The sequence below is a fragment of the Ranitomeya variabilis genome, chromosome 1, assembly GCF_051348905.1.
Source record: "Ranitomeya variabilis isolate aRanVar5 chromosome 1, aRanVar5.hap1, whole genome shotgun sequence".
Classification (NCBI taxonomy): domain Eukaryota; kingdom Metazoa; phylum Chordata; class Amphibia; order Anura; family Dendrobatidae; genus Ranitomeya; species Ranitomeya variabilis.
This window is the reverse complement of record NC_135232.1, coordinates 705,928,149-705,951,977: the sequence shown is the minus strand read 5'-3', so window position 1 is coordinate 705,951,977 and position 23,829 is coordinate 705,928,149. Positions and strand designations below refer to the sequence as shown.

At 42.1% G+C, this 23,829-nt stretch overlaps 1 protein-coding gene across 1 annotated transcript in view; it reads left to right on the top strand.

Annotated features, from left to right (window-relative positions):
* Positions 1-22,188, top strand: part of HHIPL1 (HHIP like 1) — a 54,812-nt gene extending 32,624 nt beyond the window's left edge. The window contains exons 7-9 of the mRNA XM_077267349.1: positions 1,033-1,114; positions 4,417-4,499; positions 21,143-22,188. Of these exons, the coding sequence (XP_077123464.1) occupies positions 1,033-1,114; positions 4,417-4,499; positions 21,143-21,780 (803 nt within the window). The 3' untranslated portion in view covers positions 21,781-22,188. The remainder of the gene's footprint in view (positions 1-1,032; positions 1,115-4,416; positions 4,500-21,142) is intronic.
* The last annotated feature ends 1,641 nt before the right edge of the window (positions 22,189-23,829 follow it).

Below are 23,829 nucleotides of genomic sequence, written 5' to 3'. Positions count from 1 at the left end.
GGCCCGGGGCGTTCAGCGGTGCGCCACTCTCCAGGTTTCTGCTGGGACTCCGGAGGTCGAATCCACTGCGGAACAGGTAGCAGGATCCACCGCTGCGGACCACAAGAATGTCCCGACCCACCCTGTGCCTGTGGGTTGCGCCCATTCTCGGCCGAGACGGGTAGCTCAGGAGGGGTCACGGACCAGGTCTAGCCACCGTGACAACCCCAGAACTGAGACAGAGAGGCCCGGTGCTGAGTGTCCCGCGACCCTGCGTTTGGGGGCGCTCCATATATATATATATATATCCTATGTGTATATATGTTTTCTATCTTTTCTATTCTAAGCGGTCAGTGTGAATTTACTGTATGCGCATACAAATACTGGCTTTTTTTTTATATCTATCAATTATATATGTTTTGAAGAATATTTGGTTTTGAAAGGATGTGTACAGTTGTATTATACGATGCGATTTTAACATTTCCAGAGAACAGCTGTATGTAAAAGCTCATGTTAAAATCGCATTGCACTCGGATGTAAATCAGATGCTAGGTGTGAAAATCACATTGGACTCGCAAAACACTCACATGGCACTCGTCCGTTTTTTCGGCCCGGAAATCGGACCATTTTTTTTCTCTCATATGGGTATGAGCCCTAAGACCCTGAAAGACAGATAATTCTGCCGGAGGGGTTTGTTCTGTTTCATACACTTTCTGATTGACACATTACAGCACCATCTCGTTAAAATATCCATTTCACATTTGTGTCTATGAGGTTCTCCAGATCTGTCAATTTGCTATTTGAATTCTTTCGTTGAAGGTTTAGGCTCTTTGTAAGTCTGTGCACATTAAGGGGGTTGCCTGCTGTGACTACCCCTTTAAGAAATGAAAGCTGATCTCTGATTGGTAGCATAGAGCCTAAAAAAAAATAAATTGCAGATTCATTAAGCAAACTGCAACGTACCCTTCCTATATACTGTACACCTGAGCCCACCTGCCAGCAAAACATAAATCCTATATAAGACCCTCACCCTGATTCCTTGTTTTCTTTCAGGAGAACTGTACTTCATGTCTACCGGCATACCCAGTGCGACATCCCCCACCGGTGTCGTGTACAAGATCATAGATACATCAAGGTGAAACTGTCCTGAATTTATCACTGTGCCATTCTCTTAATCCAGCATCCATGGCAAAGTCTGATACTTTCTCACCAAATAATCTAGATAGTCAATATTTATTTTTTGCAATATTCTGTGACCCGAGCATGTAATATATAATATGATCTAAACTGTCAGGACAGAAGAGAGATCTGTGGTGCTGAGGATTGGGTAACATTGTAACACTTTCCGATGTGATGTAAACACGAATGTTCCCATTGATTGAAAGTAAGAAGCGATCTTGCGAAATATGTCAGAAATTGCATAACTTTCAGGCCAAGTTCCCAGGTGTGAAAATACTTTTTTCTTTCTGCAGATGATTGCACCAAAATATTCCGTAGTAATCTGCTGTGATTATTGCATCTTTGGTTCCTTTTTAATGTATTTTTTTGTGCAGAAATGCTGGAATTTTGTAAATTTGTGTTTGTACATATTTTTATTTTCAGGCTTCTCATAGAAATCTATAGAGAAAAAAAATTGCACAGTTTCAGAGTTTCTGAGTGCACAGTGGGCAGGAGATTTCGTGAAACCGTATCCACTAGCTTGAACTATTAAAATGCATGAGATAAAATAAAACAAATAAAATAAAATAAAAAATGCAGCAAAAAAAAAAAGAAGAATTTCCACAGCGTGGAGAGCTGGTCTTGCAATGCTACCTACAGGGAGTTTCTCATCCAAAGCATAAAGAGATAAATGTTAGATTGCTGGATCCCCACCATGTGCCATACACCGACCTACGTCTGCCTATATTTTGATGTATATGTTTAAAGAGAACCTGTCAGCATGATTGTGTAAAGGTGCCTTCACACGAAGCGACGCTGCAGCGATAGCGACAACGATGCCGATCGCTGCAGCGTCGCTGTTTGATCGCTGGAGAGCTGTCACACAGACCGCTCTCCAGCGACCAACGATGCCGAGGTCCCCGGGTAACCAGGGTAAACATCGGGTTGCTAAGCGCAGGGCCGCGCTTAGTAACCCGATGTTTACCCTGGTTACCAGCGTAAAAGTAAAAAAAACAAACAGTACATGCTCACCTGCGCGTCCCCCAGCGTCTGCTTCCTGACACTGACTGAGCTCCGGCCCTAACAGCACAGCGGTGACGTCACCGCTGTGCTTTCACTTTCACTTTAGGGCCGGCGCTCAGTAAGTGTCAGGAAGCAGACGCTGGGGGACGGCGCAGGTGAGCATGTACTGTTTGTTTTTTTTACTTTTACGCTGGTAACCAGGGTAAACATCGGGTTACTAAGCGCGGCCCTGCGCTTGGTAACCCGATGTTTACCCTGGTTACCAGTGTAAAACATCGCTGGTATCGTTGCTTTTGCTTTCAAACACAACGATACACAGCGATCGGACGACCAAATAAAGTTCTGGACTTTATTCAGCGATATCACAGCAGGATCCTGATCGCTGCTGCGTGTCAAACGAAACGATATCGCTAGCCAGGACGCTGCAACGTCACGGATCGCTAGCGATGTCGTTTCGTGTGAAGGTACCAATGCAAACTACAGACATGGCTGTAATGGCAGTATAATGCTGATTACAATGATACCTTTGGTGAAGAAATCCGCTTTGTTGTTCTTCTGTAATGGCCATTTGAAGTTTTCTGATAATTAGATTTCGGTGCACAGGGGCCGGACTGTGCACTAGGTCTTCTCCCTTTCTGTGATTCCCCAACTCCCGCCTGCCTCCTGTCTGTGATTGGCAGGTCATTGCTGCGATTTCAGAGGAGGTGGATTATTCCAGAACAGAGATAGGCAAAGGGTCCTGGAAATCACAAACCAGAGGCAGTGGAGGGTCCGGCGAATCCCAGACAGGGAGGAGAAGACCCAGTGCACAGTCCGGCCCCTGTGCACTGAAATCTAATTATCCGAAAACTTCAAATGGTTATTACAGAAGAACAACAAAGCGGATTTCTTCACCAAAGATATCAATGTAATCTATATTACAAAGCCATTACAGCCATGTCTTTACACTACAAAATCGGGCTGACAGGTTCTCTTAAACCAAGTAAAACACACCCACCTTTTTGTTTTTTATTTTTACTTTGTTTAAACAGGCCCAAATTCCCCCCCAGGATTTCGGAGCCAGTTTTGCTGGGAGGTGCTGGGGATGTGTTTAGAACAGTAAACCTTTTTTATCCTCCCCACTAAATTCATCAAAATTGAAGTGTACTGTTTTACATCTTATACGTCTATTTCTATATTTCTACTTTTTGAGGGACAAAAAAAGCGACGTGAGCTACTTTTTAGTGTGCGATTAATAAAGCAAACAAAACACCAATATGATGTAAATCTGACAAAACAGTCAAAATATCTTTTTTTTTTTTTTTTACTTTGTCTTGCACATTTTAGTCCATGGGTACGCCGCCATATACATCTGAATACATTTTTTTGCAGGGGAATACGTTGCTCTGATTGCAATGTATGTATCCATGTCACCCATAGGTTATAAGAGCGTCCATTTACCAGTCATCGAAAAGCCCATGATGTATCCCATAAACGAAAGCCAGTGACAGATGCCGTACTCAATGACTTCCATGTTTTTTTTTGTTTTTTTTAATTAATTTGACAGATATGTTTATTTTACTGGACTCTGCAGCATGTAAATACGTAGTCTACTACACTGTCACCTCCTTATATTAGCGGTATAGTGACATGCACTGGCCAAGGCTACAAGGACATTCGTTTGCCCTCTATCCGGCATGGAGCACTATGGCCACATTTAGCAGATATGTTGGGACTCGTTAAAACATAGGGCAAAAAATGCTATGTGAACATAGTCTTACAGGGAATGATGTCCTATTTTACATGTTTTTACAACACTTTAATTTGTGCCACAACATAATATGCAGATCTATAAATTCCCCATATCTTACAGAAGGTTTCGAAATGCCAGCGTGTTGTATGTGCTGATGAACTACGCTAATTATCTCATTACGGTCATGATGACTGCTTCATTAAAATACCAAATGCGCCGTCTCTTACAAAGGGACTTATCTCCCGATGTATTCGGCCCCCCGGTAATGCTCACACTGATTATTGGCTGGTGCACACATATGTGTCGCGTTGCAATCAAACCTCACAGTCCCCTCTTCGGCTGGTGAATCTATCTCTCACATTTTCTGTTGATATGAATCATTAATACCCAGTAATTAGGAATACAGGTCAGATAGATAGTTCTCATGTGCAGTCTCAGGACCTTGGATCCCTGCATATAGCAGCTGGAAGTTCTCTCCTAGCCTCTGAATTTAACTGCTTTATAAATTCTCTCTGTTGCCACAGGAGGGCGCCGCCAGGCAAATGCAGCTTTCATCCCATACCAGTGAAGACGAGGAGTGCCGCTATACCGCTTGTACCAAAAGAAAGTAAGTTCAGAAACTCTCTGCTTAATTTATAGAAAAATAGTGAAGGCTGCGTGGCGCAGCAGTGTCCACACTGTACAGTGATCCAAGAAAGTTCAAAGTAAATGTAGTTTTTAATGTCCAAAAGTACAATAAAACAACGGTATCCTCTGGATCGCAGCCGGGAAAACAAGACAGTCCGTAAATGCGTCCTGTTGCTAAGGGTTTCAGGTCTCTTGCTCTGCTTAGGTTCTATGTTGCTTTACACAGGGGAGACCTGCAGAGCCTTCTGCTCTGCACGAATGCAAAACTAAACTGACACACCCAACTCTCTGCTGCAGGGGTTTTTACCAAAGAACCTGTGGCTGTCGGCCACATGGAAAACCCAGGCCGGGGGAGGAAACGGACCGCCTCACTACCTTCCTGTAGTCCGTTTAAAAAATAAAAGCCCACAGCAGGTTTTCTTAGATCTGCCTTGGCTAAATAGCTTACCCAAGATCAACACTTACTTGTATTCTGCATTACAATCATAGCTGTGCCTGTGACTGCAATGCACTCCCACGGCCTCAACATGCTTCTTTGCACATCCTGGGGGACACATAGCGACCCTCGCATACAACACTGGTCACTGCCTCACAGCTGAGATAGGGAATGAAACGGCATGTCTTCTGTCATACTGCCTTCCCAACAACCACAGACCTTCACAGATTGGCAGAATTGCCGCAAGACTGAGGGTTCGAGGCACAGAAGCATTGCAACATTAATCCAAATTTTAAGAACAGATCTATGCACTCAGTAACTCCACCAGCAGAATAGTGAGTGCGGCTCTGGGATATAATACAGGATGTAACTCAGGATCAGTAATGTAATGTATGTACACAGTGACTGCACCAGCAGAATAGTGAGTGCGGCTCTGGGATATAATACAGGATGTAACTCAGGATCAGGAATGTAATGTATGTACACAGTGACTGCACCAGCAGAATAGTGAGTGCGGCTCTGGGATATAATACAGGATGTAACTCAGGATCAGTAATGTAATGTATGTACACAGTGACTGCACCAGCAGAATAGTGACTGCGGCTCTGGGATATAATACAGGATGTAACTTAGGATCAGTAATGTAATGTATGTACACAGTGATTGCACCAGCAGAATAGTGAGTGCAGCTCTGGAGTATAATACAGGATGTAACTCAGGATCAGTACAGGATCAGTAATGTAATGTATGTACACAGTGACTGCACCAGCAGAATAGTGAGTGCAGCTCTGGAGTATAATACAGGATATAACTAAGGATCAGTACAGGATTAGTAATGTAATGTAATGTATGTACACAGTGACTGCACCAGCAGAATAGTGAGTGCAGGTCTGGGGTATAATACAGAATGTAACTCAGGATCAGTACAGGATAAGTAATGTAATGTATGTACACAGTGACTGCACCAGCAGAATAGTGAGTGCAGCTCTGGAGTATAACACAGGATGTAACTCAGAATCAGTACAGGAGTCATAATGTACAGATGCTTCTCACAAAATTAGAATACCATCAAAATGTTAATTTATTTCAGTTCTTCAGTACAAAAAGTAAAACTCCTATTATATAGAGTCATTACAAACAGAGTGATCTATTTCTCGTGTTTATTTCTGTTAATGTTGATGATGATGGCTTACAGCCAATGAAAACCCCAAAGTCATTATCTCAGTAAAATAGAATAATTAACCTGCAAAGGCTTCCTAAGCATTTAAAAAGGTCCCTTAGTCTGTTTCAGTAGCTCCACAATCATGGGGAAGACTGCTGACTTGACAGATGTCCAGAAGGCAGTCATTGACGCACTCCACAAGGAGGGTAAGCCACAGAAGGTCATTGCTGAAGAAGCTGGCTGTTCAGAGTCCTGTATCCAAGCATATTAATGGAAGATTCAGTGGAAGGAAAAAGTGTGGTAGAAAAAGGTGCACAAGCAACCGGGATAACCGCAGCCTTGAAAGGATTGTTAAGAAAAGGCCATTCAAAAATCATTGCTTCAAGAGCCACCACATACAGACATATCCATCACATGGGGTACAAGTGTTGCATTCCTTGTATCAAGCCATTTATGACCAATAGACAATGCCAGAAGCATCTTAGGCCCCTTTCACACATCAGTTTTTTGCTATCAGTCGCAATCTATCCAATTTTGAAAAAAACGGATCCAGTGACTGATGCCGCCGGATCCATTTTTTTCTCATAGACTTGTATTAGCGTCTAATCCGTCGTTCACCAGATCTGTCAAAAATTGTTTGTCCGGCGGCCAGAGACACCGGACAAAGTAACGTTTTTTGTGTACATCGAAAAAACGGACAGCGACCGATCCATCGCCGTCCGTCGTATGCTAGAATGGAAGGCTATGGCGCCGGATCCTTCAAATGATGGAATCCGGCGACTGATTCAATTTTTTTTTAACTGAGCATCCAATTAGCCAGATCTGCTAGTCGGATCCGTCCAAAAAACTGATCCGTCGCATCAGTTTTTCACAATCTGCGACGCATCCATCAATGCGTCGAGCCAACAGATTGTGACTAACGGCAAAAAACTGATGTGTGAAAGGGGCCTCACCTAGGCTAAGGTGAAAAAGAACAGGACTGTTGCTCAGTGTTCCAAGGTGTTTTCAAATGAAAGGAAATGTTGCATTTCATTTGGAAATCAAGGTCCCAGAGTCTGGAGGAAGAGTGGAGAGGCCACAATCCAAGCTGCTTGAGGTCTAGTGTGAACTTTCCACAATCAGTGATGGTTTGGGGAGCCATGTCATCTGCTGGTGTAGGTCCACTGTTTTTTTTTTATCAAGACTAGAGTCAGCGCAGCCATCTACCAGGAAATTTTAGAGCACTTCATGCTTCCCTCTGCCGACTAGCTTTTTGGAGATGGAAATTTCATTCATTCATTCTCCAGCAGCACCTGTCCACACTGCCAAAAGTACCAATACCAAGTTTAAAAACAGCAGTCTCACTGTGCTTGATTGGCCAGCAATCTCGTCTGACCTTAACCCCAAAGAGAATCTTCAAGAGGAAGATGAGACACCAGACCCGACAGTGCAGACGACCTGAAGGCTGCTATCAAAGCAACCTGGGCTTCCATAACACCTCAGCAGCGCCACAGGCTGATCGCCTCCATGCCACGCCGCATTGATGCAGTAATTGATGCAAAAAGGAGCCCCGACCAAGTACTGAGTGCATTTACTGAACATACATTTCAGTACGCCAACATTTCGGATTTTAAAATCATTTTTCAAGCTGGTGTTATAAAGTAAGCCATAATCATCAACATTAACAGAAATAAACACTTGTGATAGATCACTCTGTTTGTAATCACTCTATATAATACGAGATTCACTTTTTGTATTGAAGAACTGAAATACTTTTTGTTGATAATCCAATTTAGTGAGAAGCACCTGCATATACACCAGAAGAATAGAGGAATAATGTAATGTATGTTGTCTCTCTGATAGCATTACATTTCTGTGTGTAGATGTGTAATGTGAATTACACCCGTTCCCTCAGTCAGGTTTTTGTTCTATGACAGCCCTGCAGACTTTTGCTCAGAGAATGTGGCGCTGCGCCTCTGGCCGCCGGCGTATGTAGGTCAGCGCCGCAAAGGAGAATAGTACTTCAGCTGTGTTGGTTGTCTTGGCAACAAAGATCTTTTCCATGGAATCGTCTCTGCAAGTAATCTACATGCACAAAACCCAATCAGCGTCTTCTGTGAGACTGTAACGCAGATCTGCCCTCACATCTGCCCTCGCATCTGCCCCTCGCATCAGCCCTTGCATCCGCTCCTCCCATGAGCCCCTCACATCCGCCCCACGCATTAGCCCTCATCATACACACTATTAATAGGACATGAAGTGCACAGATAGCAGAGGTCGGCCAGGAAGGTCAGCTCGTTAAACTTTTCACTCTGTAAATGTTCTTTATTTTGCTACAAATTATCTACGAGGAGAAAAAAACTGACAACTTTGCAAAAAAAGTATTGATAACAAATTTCCTATTATTTTGAGTGTACAGCTGCTATTAGAACCTATAGGTCCCCAGGGCTGGTGTGAGACAAAGTATGGTCCTGGGAAAAATTAAAGGTGGGGTGTCAATTGCTACAGTATTGCGTCTCCATACAAGAACATTTACGTTGCATTTACACTTTTAGGCCATGTTCACACGTTGCGGATTTTACCGCGGATCCGCAGCGTTTTTGACGCTGCGGATCTGCAGCAGTTTTCTATGCGGTTTACAGTACCATGTAAACCTATGGAAAACCCAATCCGCTGTGCGCATGCTGCAGAAAAAACACGCAGAAGCGTTGTTTTCTTCCGCAGCATGTCAATTCTTTGTGCGGATCTGCTCCCATAGACTTGCATTGAGTCGAGCACATCCACAGCAAAACCGTAGATGTAAAAAAGACCTGCGGTTTAGCTGCGGGGGAAATGCTGCAGATTGGGAGGAGGGAAGTGTGTGGGCGGAGACTGTGCGTGTGTGTGTGCGGGGGCATCTGCGGTGCTGTTGGGGGTCTGTGCGGGGCTGTCGGGGGTCTGTGCGTGGCTGTCAGGGGTCTGTGCGGGGCTGCCGGGGGTCTGTGCGGGGCTGTCGGGGGTCTTTGCGGGGCTGTCAAGGGTCTCCCAGGGCTGTCGGAGGTCTGTGCGGGTCTGCCGGGGCTGTCCGGTGGTCTGCGGGGCTGCCGGGGGTCTTTGGGTGTGCGTGCAGACATCGTCCGATGGGATTACAAGTCCCATCGGGCTATGCCTGCTACAGTGACAGTGATTGACACATTAGACAATGATGGGACAGTAATAGTACCATCATCCAGCTAATTTGTTGAATGTAAAAAAAAAAACATACACATATACAGTACATATAACAAGTACATACAACATATAACATACAGTACATACAGCATACAAGTACATACAACATACACACATACAGTACATACACATATGACATACAGAACATACAACAGGACATACAGAACATACAACAGTACATACAACATATGACTTACAGTACATACAACATGCAACATACAGTACATACAACATATGACATACAGAGCATACTACATACAACAGTACATACAACATATAGCACATACAACAGTACATACAACATATGACATACAGAACATACAACATACAACAGTACATATAACATACAGTACATATGACATTCAGAACATACTACATACAAGAGTACATACAACATATGATATACAGTAGATACAACATACAGTACATACAACATATGACATACAGAACATACTACATACAACATATAGCACATACAACATAGGACATACAGAACATACAACAGTGCATATAACATACAGTACATACAACATATGACATACAGAACATAATACATACAACATATAGCACATACAACAGTACATACAATATGACATACAGTACATACGACATACAGTACATACAACATATGACATACAGAACATACAATAGTACATATAACATACAGTACATACAACATATAGCATACAGTGCATACAACAAATAACATACAACATACAGTACATACAACATACTACATACAACAGTACATACAACATATAGCACAGTACATACAACATACAGTACATACAACATATGACATACAGAACATACATCATACAACAGTACATACAACATATGACATACAGTATATACAACAGTACATACAACATACAACAGTACATACAACATACAACAGAACATGCAACATATGACATACAGTACATACAACATACAACAGAACATACAACATATGACATACAGAACATACAACAGTACATACAAAATATGACATACAGTACATACAACAGAACATACAACAGTACATACAACATATGACATGCAGAACATACAACAGTGCATACAACATGACATACAGAACATACAACATACAGTACACTGTACATACACAACACATACAGTACATACAACAAAAAGTACATACTCACCATCACCTTGACCCCCGAAGCCATTGCTCACCTGTCAAAAATATTAAAATAATAAGCAAACCATATAGTCCCTGTGTCCGCAGATATCCAATTAATACGAGTGTCCCACGACGATCTCCCGTGGAGAGCAGTCACATCCGCTGATGCGACCGCTCTCCAGGGGCTCCAGAATACAATGACGGAAGGTATCCTTCTGCACTGTATCCATCCGCCTCTGTGAGAAGTAGTTCCTACTCTCACTTATGGCACTGCTGTGTGGGAAAATTCCCACGCAGCTTTGCCATAAAGTGAGACCAATGAACTCAGGTAACCTCTTCAGTGATGCACTGCAGGAGCCATTGTCTCCTGTCAGTTCATCACTGGGAGGCCCTACAGAGCGGTGACATCACCCGATGTCACTGTTCTATAGGGCAGATCGTCGTGGGACACTTGTTATTAATTGGACTACGGCGGAAAAGTAGAATACGGTTGGTTTATTATTTTTATTTTTTTGCAGGCGATCGAGTATGGTAAGTATGGTGAAATTAAGAATATTAAATTACTTTTTTCTGGCTGTGTCTTTTTTTTTTTAAACTCTTTCACTACTATAGGATTAGTAATGGATAGGCGTCTTATTGACGCCTCTCCATTACTAACCGGGCCTAATGTCACCTTACATTAGCAAGGGGACATTAACCCCTTATTACCCCATATCCCACCACTACAGGGGAGTGGGAAGAGAGGGGTTAAGTGCCGGAATTGGCGCATCTCACAGATGCGCCATTTCTGGGGCGGCTGGGGTCTGGTATTTGTAGCTGGGGGGGCCAATATCCATGGCCCCTCTCTAGGCTATGAAAATCAGCCCACAGCTGTCTGCATAGCCTTTCTGGCTATAAAATATAGGGGGCCCCCACGTCATTTTTTTTGGGGTCCCCCTATTTTAATAGCCAGTAAAGGCTACGCAGACAGCTGCGGGCTGATATTCATAGCCTGGGTAGGGGCCATGGGTATTACCCCCTTCCCAGGCTATAAATATTGGCTCCCGGCTTTCGGTTTTCCCCCTCTGGTGCAGAAAATTGCACGGGAGTCCACGTCATTTTTTTTCCGTTTTTTATTTTTTAATTAAGCGTTCATTAATCAACATCGGCCTTGCTATTATATATCTATGGATATATCTATGGATAAATCTATATATCTATAGATGGATATCTATGGATATATCTATAGATATATAACAATCTATATATCTATAGATATAACTATGGCTATATCTATCTAAAGATATATTTATAGATAGATATATCTATAGATACATAGATATATCTATCTGGCTGCTTTCACACATCAGGGTTTTGCTGTCGGGCACAATCTGGCGTGTGTTGAAAAAAACATCCGTTTTTTTTCCGCCGGTTCCGTTTTTTTATCATAGTTGTATTAGCGACGGTTTGCGCCTGATGGCCACACATGTCATCCGTTTTTTGCTGGATCCGTCAAAGAAGCTGTTTCTGGCGGACTGGGAAAACGTACAGGAACGTTTTTTCCGTCCAGCGAAAAAACGCCCAGCGACTGATCCGGCGAAAAACGTATGAAACTGAGATGTGAAATGATGAATCCGGCCTCCGAATCCAGTTTTTCATGCATTTTTCCATTCAAATCATGCACATTTTCTGCTCTCTCTCTCCAAAAAACGGATCAGTTGCATCAGTTTTTCACTATTTGCAACGGATCCGTTTTTTCAAAAATTTGCCGGATCCTGCCTGACAGAAAAAAACTGATGTGTGAAAGTAGCCTAACTATCCATATATCTATCTACATCTATCCATAGATATATCTATAGATAGATATATGAATAGATATATCTATCTAATTCCTTCTATCTATCTATCTATCTATCCCATTCCTTCCATCTATCGATTAGATAGAAGGAATGAGATAGATAGATAGATAGATAGATGATAGATATGAGAGATAGATGGAATAGATAGATAGAAGGAATGAGAGATAGATAGATAGATGACAGATAGATCTATAGATAGATAATATCTATCGATCTATATATAGATCTATCTGTCATCTATCTATCTAGCTCATTCCTTCTATCTATCGATAGAAGGAATGCGATAGATGATAGATATAATAGATAGATAGAAGGAATGAGCTAGATAGATAGATGGCAGATCTATAGATATTATCTATGTATAGATCTATCTACAGTATCTATAGATCTATCTATCTACAGTGGTGTTCAAAAGTCCTGCATAGGATAAATTGATTTTTCCAGTTTTAAACGTTTTCTGTCGAATATCTTCGATGCTAATATGACATATTATATATGGTTTTGTTCAGAATACAATTTTGCATTCTCTCCCTGTAATATTTTTAGCTTTTGAAGCAGTTTTGCCTGAAATTATTGCAACAATATGGGAATTGAAAGCACAACTAAATATTGTACAGCTTCAGATCCAAAATTAGCCAATCACAGATGAGGTTCTTGTGACCAATCAAAACCTGGATATGGCAGCCAATCACGTTGCATTACATTGCATCACATCTGCTGCTTTGTTTGTTTGTTTTATCTGTTGGTCTATCTAGTGAATCATACTGTAGAGTTTTATGATGGGAGCCTTCAGATTTTTGTCAGCGGAGGATCGTGTGCGAGTTGTGGTGCTACATGAAGAGAGTTATACTGGCCCCCAGATCGCAAGGAAGGTCGGCTGTAGTCAGAGTACTGTCGTAAGAATTTTGCAGAAACATAAGCAGCTTGGAATTACCCAGGACAGGCCCAGATCTGGTCGGCCCAGAAAGTCAACTAAAAGGGAGGATGGGGCTGTATGGCAGCCAATGGTGTTTGAAGGCTTCATATTGTGGAGGGTATGGTTAATGCAAAAAAATACATAGACATCCTTAATAAGAAAATGCTGCCTTCTGCTCAACACCTGATTTCAGGGGATTATATCTTCCAGGATGATAATGCTCCTTGTCACAGAGCTAAGACAGTAACGGAACGGAAAAAAAAGAACAAGGTGGCTACTATTGACTGGCCAGCTCAGTCCCCTGACCTCAATGCAATTGAAAATGTGTGGCACAAGGTATCATTAGAGATATCTAGAAAACAGCCAAGGACCAAGAGTGAGTTGATTGAGGCTCTGATACAGGCCTGGAACCACATCATCACTCGTGAACATCTGCAGAAGCTTGTTCACTCAATGCCAGAGAGATGCAAGCTGGTGCTCAAGAGCAGAAGCTGGCCAATAAAGTATTAGAAGCTAAAGATGCACTCAAAAGGCCCTTTTCAGGACTCTGAATTAAATAAAAAAATAATAAATCTTAAAAAGTAAAATTTAAGTCTGTGTGAACTTGCATTGGAAGTTAATGAACTTAGAAACCATTCTACACACTGTACTGGTGTAGGTATGGTTATGCTGTAAAAATTTTTTATCAAAAATGCTCATACCATAACAATTTATACACTTGGGACATTCAAAAATGAGTATGGCAAACAATGAAGGATTACAAAAACATATATGTTCCACCAGTTTCACTGTAGAGATGCTATGAAACATAGTTTTCTTCACGCCTATGCAGGACTTTTGAACACCATTGTATCTATCTATCTATCTATCTATCTATCTATCTATCTATCTATCTATCTATCTATCTACCTCTCTCTTCCTTCTATCTATCTATCGAAGGAATGAGAGATAGATAGATGATAGGATAGATAGATGATAGTTAGAAGGAATGAGCTAGATAGATAGATGACAGATAGATCTATAGATCTTCGATCTATGTATAGATCTATCTATAGATCCACCTGTCATCTATCTCTCTGTCTATCTATCTAATTCCTTCTATCTATAGATCTATCTATATTTCTATCTATATTTCTATCTATCTATCTGTCTATCTGTGTGTGTAATGGAGTGTGGGTTGGACAAATGTAAAACAGGAGGTTGGACAAGAAATGACATCACAAATTTATTTTTGTTACATCTTTATTTAGCTTTCAAAAATGCATATAAAAACGCATCAAAAACGCATCAAAAACGAGCAAAAAACGCATCAAAAATGCGCAAAAAACGCACCTGCGTTTTCTGCCAAGAGATGCAGATTCAGTGCAGAAAAATCCTCCAGCAAATCTGCAAAGTGTGCACATACCCTAAAGGTACCTTCACACTAAACAACTTTCCAACGAGAACGACAACGATCCGTGACGTTGCAGCGTCCTGGTTAGCGATCTCATAGACAAAAACACGGAGAAAAAAAGTCCACTTCAACATATTTAGAAAACAATATACAAAAGGTTTATTAAGTAATCAATCATATACGAATACAAATATATAAAATACAAAACATGGATGTATTGTCAATACCGCCATATAGCAGAAGACACATATAGGAGGAAATGTGGCAATGACCAAGTCAGGGGGGGAGTTCACATATTACACCTTTTGGGTGGCAGCGTCAGCTCAAAAAGTAAAGAAAACGTACGACCAAATATAATCACTATGTCTAACTCACATGGCAAAATAGCCCACAGTATAGGATCATATCATCATAAGTACATATAGTTGCTGCTTACCCATTATGGATCAGGTGTGTTCTCCCCACCTCACTCGGTCCCCCCGGACGCGCGTTTCGCGTGGCTTTTTCAACAGGGTGTATCCATAATGTGTCTCATTGTGTTTAAGTATCATAAACCCGGAAGTAGAGCCGGTGACGCCGGCGCATGCGCAGTAGCGTCCAGAGTGCATCGTTCAATAGGGCCATCACAGTGGGGAGTGTATGAGAGGCGGAGCTCCACCTTCCAAGCACAAGAAGTGTATCTCTCCCCACTTGTAAGTGATAGGCCCACAAGAAGATGGCTACGATGGACGACACCGGGCATGCGCACCACCAGCTCCCAATAAAAAGCCCTGGCTGCAGCCATTTTCTTAGCGATAAAAATAGAATCGCTCAAAGAACAGAACGCCGCAGCGTCTCGAAATATACGTAAACCGGAACGCTAGAGAGATTAGAAGCGTCCTCAATAGAGTGGAAAAGCGGGACGCTAGAAAGATGCAGAAAATAATAACGCACCTCATATGTCTAAATGTGTACAGTTACATAAAAACAATAAAAAGAAAAAAGAAAAAGAAAAAGAAAAGAAGCACTATAATAGAAGGACAAAATACAAAAAGAAACAATAATATACATAAGGTATGTGAACAAAGCATATATCATGCATGTAAAGCATCTATGTGATACCGTGTATATGTTATAAGACAGACCCCGCTACACAATGGGGAATAAATTATACTGTGTGTTAGTGGTCACTGACAACCCCAAAATACATTATTAGTGTCAAAAGGTCCTATATAGGCCCTAAAATATAAACCAGCAAGGTTAAAATTGATATGTGATCCTGCACATACTTAAAAATCGCAGGGATGTCAAGTGAAACCTAGTGAATAACTAGTGGCCCCCAACCCCTGAACTAGACCGAGTCATATAGGCATACTAACAACTCATACAGACATTCACTAAACAATGATGTATACATATAAAGACCACATAAAAGTGCAGACTCATGAAAAAACACGTAAACCACATTTAAAAAAAATATATAGACAACATATAGACTATATGTAAAGGGCACTCCTTCTCTTCAGGCTCCGAAACGTACAACGGATTTTGCTGCGGCGTCATCACCAGTGCGTAGCCATGGACGACTAATAAAAACTAAAAGGAAAAACACACAACAAGACAGTAAATACATAAAAATATTAAAAAACGAATGGTGAAAGAGTCACCCAAGAGAGGACAGCCAGGTCAAAGGTCATGGGCTATTGTCCATGTTACATCCATATTATATCGCTGCATGTCAGAACAAAGCCGGAAACTTACGAAAATATACTTATAGAACCAAATAAAGGTGTCAGACACAACAGAGAACCTACGGGACTCTCACAGAAAAGGAGCGAAGCTGAGCTGTTCATTAAGTCCCTTCGGGGCAAGGGTGTCAAGGGTGACAATCCACTTACACTCGCACTGTGCGAGTAACTTGGTCATATTGCCACCCCTGACACCTCCATGTATTAAATCTATCCCTCTCACTTTTAAGCCCCTAGGGTCTGATCCGTGAAACAGCCGAAAGTGCCTGGGTATTGTTTTTAGGACCGATGGATCTTCTACTTCTTTGCCTGCCAAAATATCTCTTACATGTTCGCGCGTCCGAACCTTGAGTTCCCTAGATGTGAGACCGACATAGATCAGGGAGCAGGGACAGGTCGCATAATAGACCACAAAGGTAGTGTTACATGAGATATACTCTCTTATCTTAAATTCCCTGCTCCCATCGGAACTCTTGAAGGTCCCACATCTAAGGATGTTCGGACACGCAACACACGAGCCACAAGGAAAACATCCCTGTCTGGGACTCCTCGCACCAAGAAATGTTTTACTTTTTGTTGTTATATAATGGCTCCTTACTAGAGTATCTTTTAAATTTCTGGCTCTCCTTTGTGTCATCAGAGGAGATTTTGTGAGATATGGGGCCAAAGCACTATCGGTCTGAAGCACGGACCAGTGTTTGCTGAACACCTCACGGATGCGATGCCATTGGCAGTCCGCAGTAGAAATAAATCTGATTGCCGTCTCGTCATTCGCTCCTGATCTGTTCGAATCCCTTAGCAGGTCCTCTCTCCGTGTATGTCTGGCCCGTCCATACCCTGCCCTAATGCTACGATGGCTGTATCCTGGATGCGATGCCATTGGCAGTTCGCAGTAGAAATAAATCTGATTGCCGTCTCGTCATTCGCTCCTGATCTGTTCGAATCCCTTAGCAGGTCCTCTCTCCGTGTATGTCTGGCCCGTCCATACCCTGCCCTAATGCTACGATGGCTGTATACAGCCATCGTAGCATTAGGGCAGGGTATGGACGGGCCAGACATACACGGAGAGAGGACCTGCTAAGGGATTCGAACAGATCAGGAGCGAATGACGAGACGGCAATCAGATTTATTTCTACTGCGAACTGCCAATGGCATCGCATCCGTGAGGTGTTCAGCAAACACTGGTCCGTGCTTCAGACCGATAGTGCTTTGGCCCCATATCTCACAAAATCTCCTCTGATGACACAAAGGAGAGCCAGAAATTTAAAAGATACTCTAGTAAGGAGCCATTATATAACAACAAAAAGTAAAACATTTCTTGGTGCGAGGAGTCCCAGACAGGGATGTTTTCCTTGTGGCTCGTGTGTTGCGTGTCCGAACATCCTTAGATGTGGGACCTTCAAGAGTTCCGATGGGAGCAGGGAATTTAAGATAAGAGAGTATATCTCATGTAACACTACCTTTGTGGTCTATTATGCGACCTGTCCCTGCTCCCTGATCTATGTCGGTCTCACATCTAGGGAACTCAAGGTTCGGACGCGCGAACATGTAAGAGATATTTTGGCAGGCAAAGAAGTAGAAGATCCATCGGTCCTAAAAACAATACCCAGGCACTTTCGGCTGTTTCACGGATCAGACCCTAGGGGCTTAAAAGTGAGAGGGATAGATTTAATACATGGAGGTGTCAGGGGTGGCAATATGACCAAGTTACTCGCACAGTGCGAGTGTAAGTGGATTGTCACCCTTGACACCCTTGCCCCGAAGGGACTTAATGAACAGCTCAGCTTCGCTCCTTTTCTGTGAGAGTCCCGTAGGTTCTCTGTTGTGTCTGACACCTTTATTTGGTTCTATAAGTATATTTTCGTAAGTTTCCGGCTTTGTTCTGACATGCAGCGATATAATATGGATGTAACATGGACAATAGCCCATGACCTTTGACCTGGCTGTCCTCTCTTGGGTGACTCTTTCACCATTCGTTTTTTAATATTTTTATGTATTTACTGTCTTGTTGTGTGTTTTTCCTTTGTTTTTATTAGTCGTCCATGGCTACGCACTGGTGATGACGCCGCAGCAAAATCCGTTGTACGTTTCGGAGCCTGAAGAGAAGGAGTGCCCTTTACATATAGTCTATATGTTGTCTATATATTTTTTTTAAATGTGGTTTACGTGTTTTTTCATGAGTCTGCACTTTTATGTGGTCTTTATATGTATACATCATTGTTTAGTGAATGTCTGTATGAGTTGTTAGTATGCCTATATGACTCGGTCTAGTTCAGGGGTTGGGGGCCACTAGTTATTCACTAGGTTTCACTTGACATCCCTGCGATTTTTAAGTATGTGCAGGATCACATATCAATTTTAACCTTGCTGGTTTATATTTTAGGGCCTATATAGGACCTTTTGACACTAATAATGTATTTTGGGGTTGTCAGCGACCACTAACACACAGTATAATTTATTCCCCATTGTGTAGCGGGGTCTGTCTTATAACATATACACGGTATCACATAGATGCTTTACATGCATGATATATGCTTTGTTCACATACCTTATGTATATTATTGTTTCTTTTTGTATTTTGTCCTTCTATTATAGTGCTTCTTTTCTTTTTCTTTTTTCTTTTTATTGTTTTTATGTAACTGTACACATTTAGACATATGAGGTGCGTTATTATTTTCTGCATCTTTCTAGCGTCCCGCTTTTCCACTCTATTGAGGACGCTTCTAATCTCTCTAGCGTTCCGGTTTACGTATATTTCGAGACGCTGCGGCGTTCTGTTCTTTGAGCGATTCTATTTTTATCACTAAGAAAATGGCTGCAGCCAGGGCTTTTTATTGGGAGCTGGTGGTGCGCATGCCCGGTGTCGTCCATCGTAGCCATCTTCTTGTGGACCTATCACTAACAAGTGGGGAGAGATACACTTCTTGTGCTTGGAAGGTGGAGCTCCGCCTCTCATACACTCCCCACTGTGATGGCCCTATTGAACGATGCACTCTGGACGCTACTGCGCATGCGCCGGCGTCACCGGCTCTACTTCCGGGTTTATGATACTTAAACACAATGAGACACACTATGGATACACCCTGTTGAAAAAGCCACGCGAAACGCGCGTCCGGGGGGACCGAGTGAGGTGGGGAGAACACACCTGATCCATAATGGGTAAGCAGCAACTATATGTACTTATGATGATATGATCCTATACTGTGGGCTATTTTGCCATGTGAGTTAGACATAGTGATTATATTTGGTCGTACGTTTTCTTTACTTTTTGAGCTGACGCTGCCACCCAAAAGGTGTAATATGTGAACTCCCCCCCTGACTTGGTCATTGCCACATTTCCTCCTATATGTGTCTTCTGCTATATGGCGGTATTGACAATACATCCATGTTTTGTATTTTATATATTTGTATTCGTATATGATTGATTACTTAATAAACCTTTTGTATATTGTTTTCTAAATATGTTGAAGTGGACTTTTTTTCTCCGTGTTTTTGTCTATGTATTAGTTTGGAGTAGTCCCAGAAGGGCACCCGAGGAGTGCCTAGAGAGAGTTGGTATTTACCACTCATCTATACAAAGTATATTGGTGCTTCATGACTGTAATATTAAATATGGTTAGCGATCTCGTTGTGTTTGACACGCAGAGCGATCTGGATCCCGCTGTGATATCGCTGGTCGGAGCTAGAAGTCCAGAACTTTATTTGGTCGTCAGATCGGCGTTTATCGTCGTGTTTGACAGCAAAAGCAACGATGTCAGCGATGTTAAACATGGAGGTAACGACCTGTGAGAACGATAAGTGCGTCACCGTTACGTCACAGGATCGCTCCTGCATCGTTGTGGAGCTGCTGTGTTTGACGTCTCTACAGCGACCTAAACAGCGACGCTGCAGCGATCGGCTCGTTGTCTATATCGCTGCAGCGTCGCTGAGTGTGACGGTACCTTTAGGCCGTTAAATGAGGGCTGATCGGCTATGTACAAGTTTATCATTGCTTGTTTACTGCACTGTTCACACAGAAGAACGAGCAATGATGGGGAGAGAACGATTGATAATATCACTGTTCTGTCCCCCTGTACAGTGCAAATTATCAGCAGTGTATACTCGGTTTACATGGGCAATATGCAGTGGATAAACCACTGATGATTTTTGTGATGGCATAAGGACCCTTGGTCATGTGACCATAAAATCACCAAAGGTCCTTGGAAACTGCAATGCAGGGCTGGCATTATCAGTTCAATTTCTGTTTTGTGAAGGCAAGAGGCCCACCAAATCTGCAGCTGAGTATGGATTTCCTTTGGGGAAGGAGGCCGTGGTAAATTGCACAGTTTGCCTCCCACTCCACTAACATTTTTCCTGTATGTTTCCATGGCTACAGACTACAAAAACTGTGTAGTCTGATCCTATGATGCTGTGTAGTCTGATCCTACAAATATCTGCCTACCATCTGCTTCTTCTTTATTATCTGCAGGTTATGTATAGGAAACATGGACATGGTTTCCCATCACTGTGGGATTAGACTAAACCAGTTTAGTTTGTAGTCTGTAGCCATGGAGACACAAATAGAATTTGTATACATAAAACAGTAGAATTCTATCAAGACGACTAGCGATAAAAATGAATTTCCTGGAACTTTAGTATTCTTGGCCTTTACTTAGGACATATCGTCAAGATTTGATCATTTTGGTCCGATTACCATTGGTCGCCGAGACTGCTTCAATATTAAAATTCTGAAAAAAACCCACTTAGTACTCACAATAGCAGAAGCACATGTTGTTATAAAGTCATATATATTCATAAATGTTATATTTTCAGCTGATTTTTGTTCTTTTTTGACAGAGTTGATAATAAAAACAACTCCAACAAAACGGCCAAAGGTGAAATCTTCATCCAAAGCCTCCAGGAAGACCAAGGTCACCGCACAACCTCCAGTTAATTCAACACCCGATTGGGTGGAGCAACTGCTAAAACTGATGCAAAGTCCGGGAGATAACCCAATCTCTACCACGGCCAGACCAGCCACAACGAGACCACCAAAACCAAAGAAAGGTGGTAAGAGCAACGAAAGGAGAAGCCACAGGAATAAAAGTAAGGCACAAAGTGGTGCCGATTCCAAAGCATCCTCTACTGAGCTACGTAATGGCGCAGTACGCTTAGCAAACAGCCAGAGGCCGGACCGCGGACGGGTCGAAATCTATATCAATGGAGAATGGGGAACGGTATGTGACGACCTGTGGAACACCAAGGCCGGAAGCGTGGTGTGTAGTCAGCTGGGGTTCCCATATGTTATAAAGGCCGCCAAACAGGGCGAGTTTGGAGAAGGACGGAACCTCCGCATCCTTCTTGATGATGTAGACTGCACTGGAAAGGAGAAGACACTTCTGGACTGCAAGCACAAGGAGATCGGCAAGCACAACTGCAATCACCAGGAAGATGCCGGAGTTATATGCAGCCACATAGAATATGCCGAAAGTTGATGACTTTAAAGCTTTCACATTCCGCAAGATTCCCCAAATCGGAATGTCGCCTCGTGATACATCAAAGACAAAAGTCGTCCAATTTTATTTTTAAAGGGAATTCTAAATGTTAGAATTTTTGGAATACACCAGTATAACTTCATCTTCTTGATATTTCCAATTTATCACCAATCATTTTACTGTATATGAACTAATCTTTTTAATCAATATATTGCCCATAGCCACAAATCAGAGCTCTATTGGGTTGGGAGGGAACTTTTTTTTTCCACAGACAAGTGTGAAAAATAGAACGGCACTAGAGCAATGCAAATTCCAATAAACAGGACTGAAGGTGGACAGCTGGTAATCAGGCGTCACGAATGCTAAGGGTTTTGGTGCTCTGCATGAAAATGTCAAATGAAAATCCAAGTTCAAAGAAGAAAAGAATATGCGGCACTCACCCCAAGATAGCAGTGAAGTTCGTGGACTTTATTGGAGAAAATATATGAAATACATCCGTCAGGACATCAGAAGTGCAGGTATACAGGAGGGTGCGGTATTGGAGTACGGACGACGGCCGTTTCGCACACAAATGTGCTTCAACGGGTCCAGAAGGCTTCTGGACCCGTTGAAGCACATTTGTGTGCGAAACGGCCGTCGTCCGTACTCCAATACCGCACCCTCCTGTATACCTGCACTTCTGATGTCCTGACGGATGTATTTCATATATTTTCTCCAATAAAGTCCACGAACTTCACTGCTATCTTGGGGTGAGTGCCGCATATTCTTTTCTTCTTTGAACTTGAGTTTTTTTTTTCCGTTCGATATTCTTTATAAATGACGCCAAATATGTTGATAAGAAGTACACATTTGTACCCCTTTAAATGGGAATAAGTTTACTCCCAAGGGGAAACAGTTATTTTGTAGATCAGCTCTAAAATCAGCAAAAGATTATTGCAATTGAAAAAAGTTCAAAAACATTCACGCGTTTTTTAATTTTATTTTTTATCAGCAATTCAGTCACTGTGATGAGCTTTGTGTCCAAACATTGAAAGAAGCAGCTCTCTCTTTCTCTCTCGCAGCGGGAAATCTCAGCACTACATGCAGCACCAACCAGCAGTATACACAGCGTTGTCTCTGTGTATAGCTGAGAAATATTCCTCGGGCTCTTGTACTTACTCCTCTACTCAGAAAAGCTTTATTCTGATTGACAGGTATATTTAAAAAAAAAAATCTAATTATATGACACTAATTTTTTACATTAATCTTCCTTTTGTAGAGAGATTCTGATACTTTTTGAAGCTCTCCCTTATTTCTTGACTAGGCGTAACAAAGTGTATCACTTTTTTCCATGAAATGTTCCTTTAAGGAGGACTTATCAATTGCCTTAAAATATATAATTAATACCTGGTGTAAATGCCTTTGTTCTCCTGAATCCGGTGTTGTTTTTCTTATGTTTCTGCCCCTCTCCTTATTCAAAAAGCATGCGGACTTTTCCCAAAATGTTCATGTACAGTATATTGATGGTAAATGTTAAATCTTCTTTTTATATCTGTACATTTGGATTTGTTTATGAGCTCTTAATTTTGATAATTTTTTTTTCTAATAAATGTAAATGCTCCAATTTTTTTGCTCTTTTGTCATCTTATAATTTAAAGAGGTACTAAGCTCAGGACTGACGGTGCGGATGACCATTAGTATGACACTCCACCCAACCGTGGCAGGCCAGTGGCCACATGACTGAAATAAAAAGAGGGCAGGTGAGTTTTGCCCATGTGACCCCACCCATAAAAAGGTGACTCCTCTCACAATCCATATCTTTTAATAAGAGGTCCATGTGAGCCACAGTGCTCATGTACAGATTTTAAAAGTAATGACACCCAGTCATTAATCAAAGAGGTCCATACTAGACATGTTATATGGGTCTCCATGTTATAGCAGTGTTCTCTATTGGAAATACTGATTCCAGGGGAGAAAACTGCATATGTGGTGCACCATATGGCGGCACACTGAGGTCTGTAATGAAAGGCTATGGGAAGTCCGCCTCTACATGGGGTCCGTGTGCGTTAG